This window comes from Tupaia chinensis, unplaced genomic scaffold (genome assembly GCF_000334495.1).
Source record: "Tupaia chinensis unplaced genomic scaffold, TupChi_1.0 Scaffold000287_1, whole genome shotgun sequence".
NCBI classification, from domain to species: Eukaryota; Metazoa; Chordata; class Mammalia; order Scandentia; family Tupaiidae; genus Tupaia; species Tupaia belangeri.
The window spans coordinates 1,432,123-1,434,298 of record NW_006159771.1 but is presented as its reverse complement, the minus strand read 5'-3'; the positions used below and the strand labels follow the sequence as shown (position 1 = coordinate 1,434,298).

Sequence of the window (2,176 nt, the reverse complement as noted above, 5' to 3'; positions counted from 1 at the left end):
CTTGTTCCGTGGTCTGGTGGTTGAGGCAGCTGGATCGCACATGGCCGACCATGTGGTTCAACTCCTGGACCCGGAGCCTGACCAACACATGGGCCCGTGGGCGTGCATGCCCAAGACCCCGAAGGGTTGTGGTGGGACTGTCCCCATGGGCGTGCATCCTCCGTCTGCTGAGCACGCGCACCCTCTGGCAAAACAAAACAGAACCAACCACGTATTTCTTAAATCCCTTCAAGAAACACAGCTGGGCTTGGCCTCGTTTCAGAGGACGACAAGGCAACGCTTGGTCTGGCCTGTAACGGCCACGCTCAGGAAGTCAGGCGGTGCCGGGTGCCGCACAAGGCGCTCAGCGACCCCGAGCTCCAGGCCAAGCCCGGCGCTGCCCCATAAATACCTGTGCCGTGGGCTGTCCGCCCAAAGGGATGGAGCTTGACGGGACGGCAGCAACGGCGGTGGCGGGCGGGAACCGGGCTCTTACGTGCATCCCGCCTTGGGCCAAGGCTTCCGCGATCATCTTTGAGGACAGAGGGACAATAGATAAGGTGATCGCAGGTGGAGGGCCCGGGCAGCCCGAGACAAGGTGCGCCAGGCGCAGGTGGGCAGCCTGGAGAGGAGGCGGCTCGCTGACATGCTCAGGCCGCGGCACCTCGGGAGACGCGTGGGTGCCGGTGATCTGGAAGCATCGTGAGAGCCCTGCCCAGACCTTCCTGTTTTCTGGCCACTCTCCATCGCCGGCTGTCCACACACCATGGACTGCGGACAGAGCTGAGCCCTGGACCACAGGGTGTCAGGGCAAACCTCAGGACAACAGGTAGTGTTTTGGGGAGACCAGGCCCCTGGACACAGACTTTAAGAGAGGACATTCCAAAGCTCGTACAAGAAGAGCCAGCTGCTACCGAGACAGGACGAGCTCAGGGCGGCCCTGCTCAGCCGTGTGTACCTCTCAGGGTGTGGACGAACCTGTCGTCCCTGACTCCCCTGCCTCTCTGCGGCCGCTGGCTCCCGTAAATACTGAGCAACTGGTTTTCTTTTGTAACTAAAAGTGGGGAAGGTGGGCCACCTGGTGGCCTCGAGCTCCCCAGGGACGAGCAGTCTGTTCCCAAACAGACAGGATGACTGCAGAGCCAGGAAGCCAGCACGAGCCCTGTCAGTTTATGCTTCTTCAAGGCAGCGAGGCAGGCTATCCCGGCGTGGGCCCAGCCACCCCACTCTAGATGAGTCAGAGGATGGGTCCCCGCCTGGGCCAGGCCTGGCGTGCAGGGCCTGTGAATGCTCAGAACCATCATGAAGCAGAACGGAGCACGGCCAGGTGCAGAGCGAAGTAGGGCTGACCTGTGGGAAACGAAGCACCTCGCCCAGGCCCCGAGATCAGGCAGTGCGGCTGGCCAGCCCGTCTGAGCTGGACGTGTGCCGGTGGGGACAGGCTCCCAGCAGGAGGGAGGCCCACGCCCACGCCCACGCCCGCGGGGTGCAAGCAGCAGGAAGGCACTGCAAGCCAGGGCGACAGCAGTAGCAGGTGCCAGCTGGAACCTCATGCTGGCCATGGGGGTGGGGTAGCCCTTGCCCATGCCTGCAGTCAGAACCACAGACGGTCTCCATGGGGGCAGGGCGAGGAAGTGATTAGCGGTGTCTGCCAAAATTCAGTCCCGCCCAGAAGCACCTGCTGCCCCCTACAGTCGCCAGAGAGCCCGCGGTCTGGGCCAGCACCTGGGGCTCCGCAAAGGGAGCTCCCCAGCCTGGAAGGTAAGGCTGACGGCAACTCTTTCCTGGGCTTAACGCTCAGCAGAATGGGGGGTGGGGAGACAGGTGGGACAATGAGCCCTGTACTGACAAGGGCTCGTCTAGGGCACAACGGGGGCTCAGTGGCACCCCTTCCAGAAGGGAGGAAGGCCTGGACGCAGGTCCGGTGGTACGAGAGGTGCACTTTTCCAGGAAGAAAAAAATGTGCTAAGAAGTGAAAGGCTCTGGGGAACCAGCAGTTAGCGTAATGGCTATGTCGCTGGACTCCCACGTAGTCGACCGCGGTTCACGTCCCGGACCCGGTGGCTTAAAACTCACGCCAGGTGCATGTGCGTCCGTGCCCAAGATCCCGGGAGGAGAATGGAGAAGGGATTGCGGCGTGACCATCCCCCCTGGGGGGTGATTTCTCGCTTTCTGTCTCTATGTCTCTCTCTGTCTG

At 62.3% G+C, this 2,176-nt stretch overlaps 1 protein-coding gene across 1 annotated transcript in view; it reads right to left on the bottom strand.

The window, feature by feature from the left end:
* Positions 1–2,176, bottom strand: part of MED15 (mediator complex subunit 15) — a gene marked incomplete in the record, with an annotated part of 93,357 nt that overhangs the window by 32,505 nt on the left and 58,676 nt on the right. The window contains 1 exon segment of the mRNA XM_014588575.2: positions 392–511. Coding sequence (XP_014444061.1) covers positions 392–511 — 120 coding nt within the window.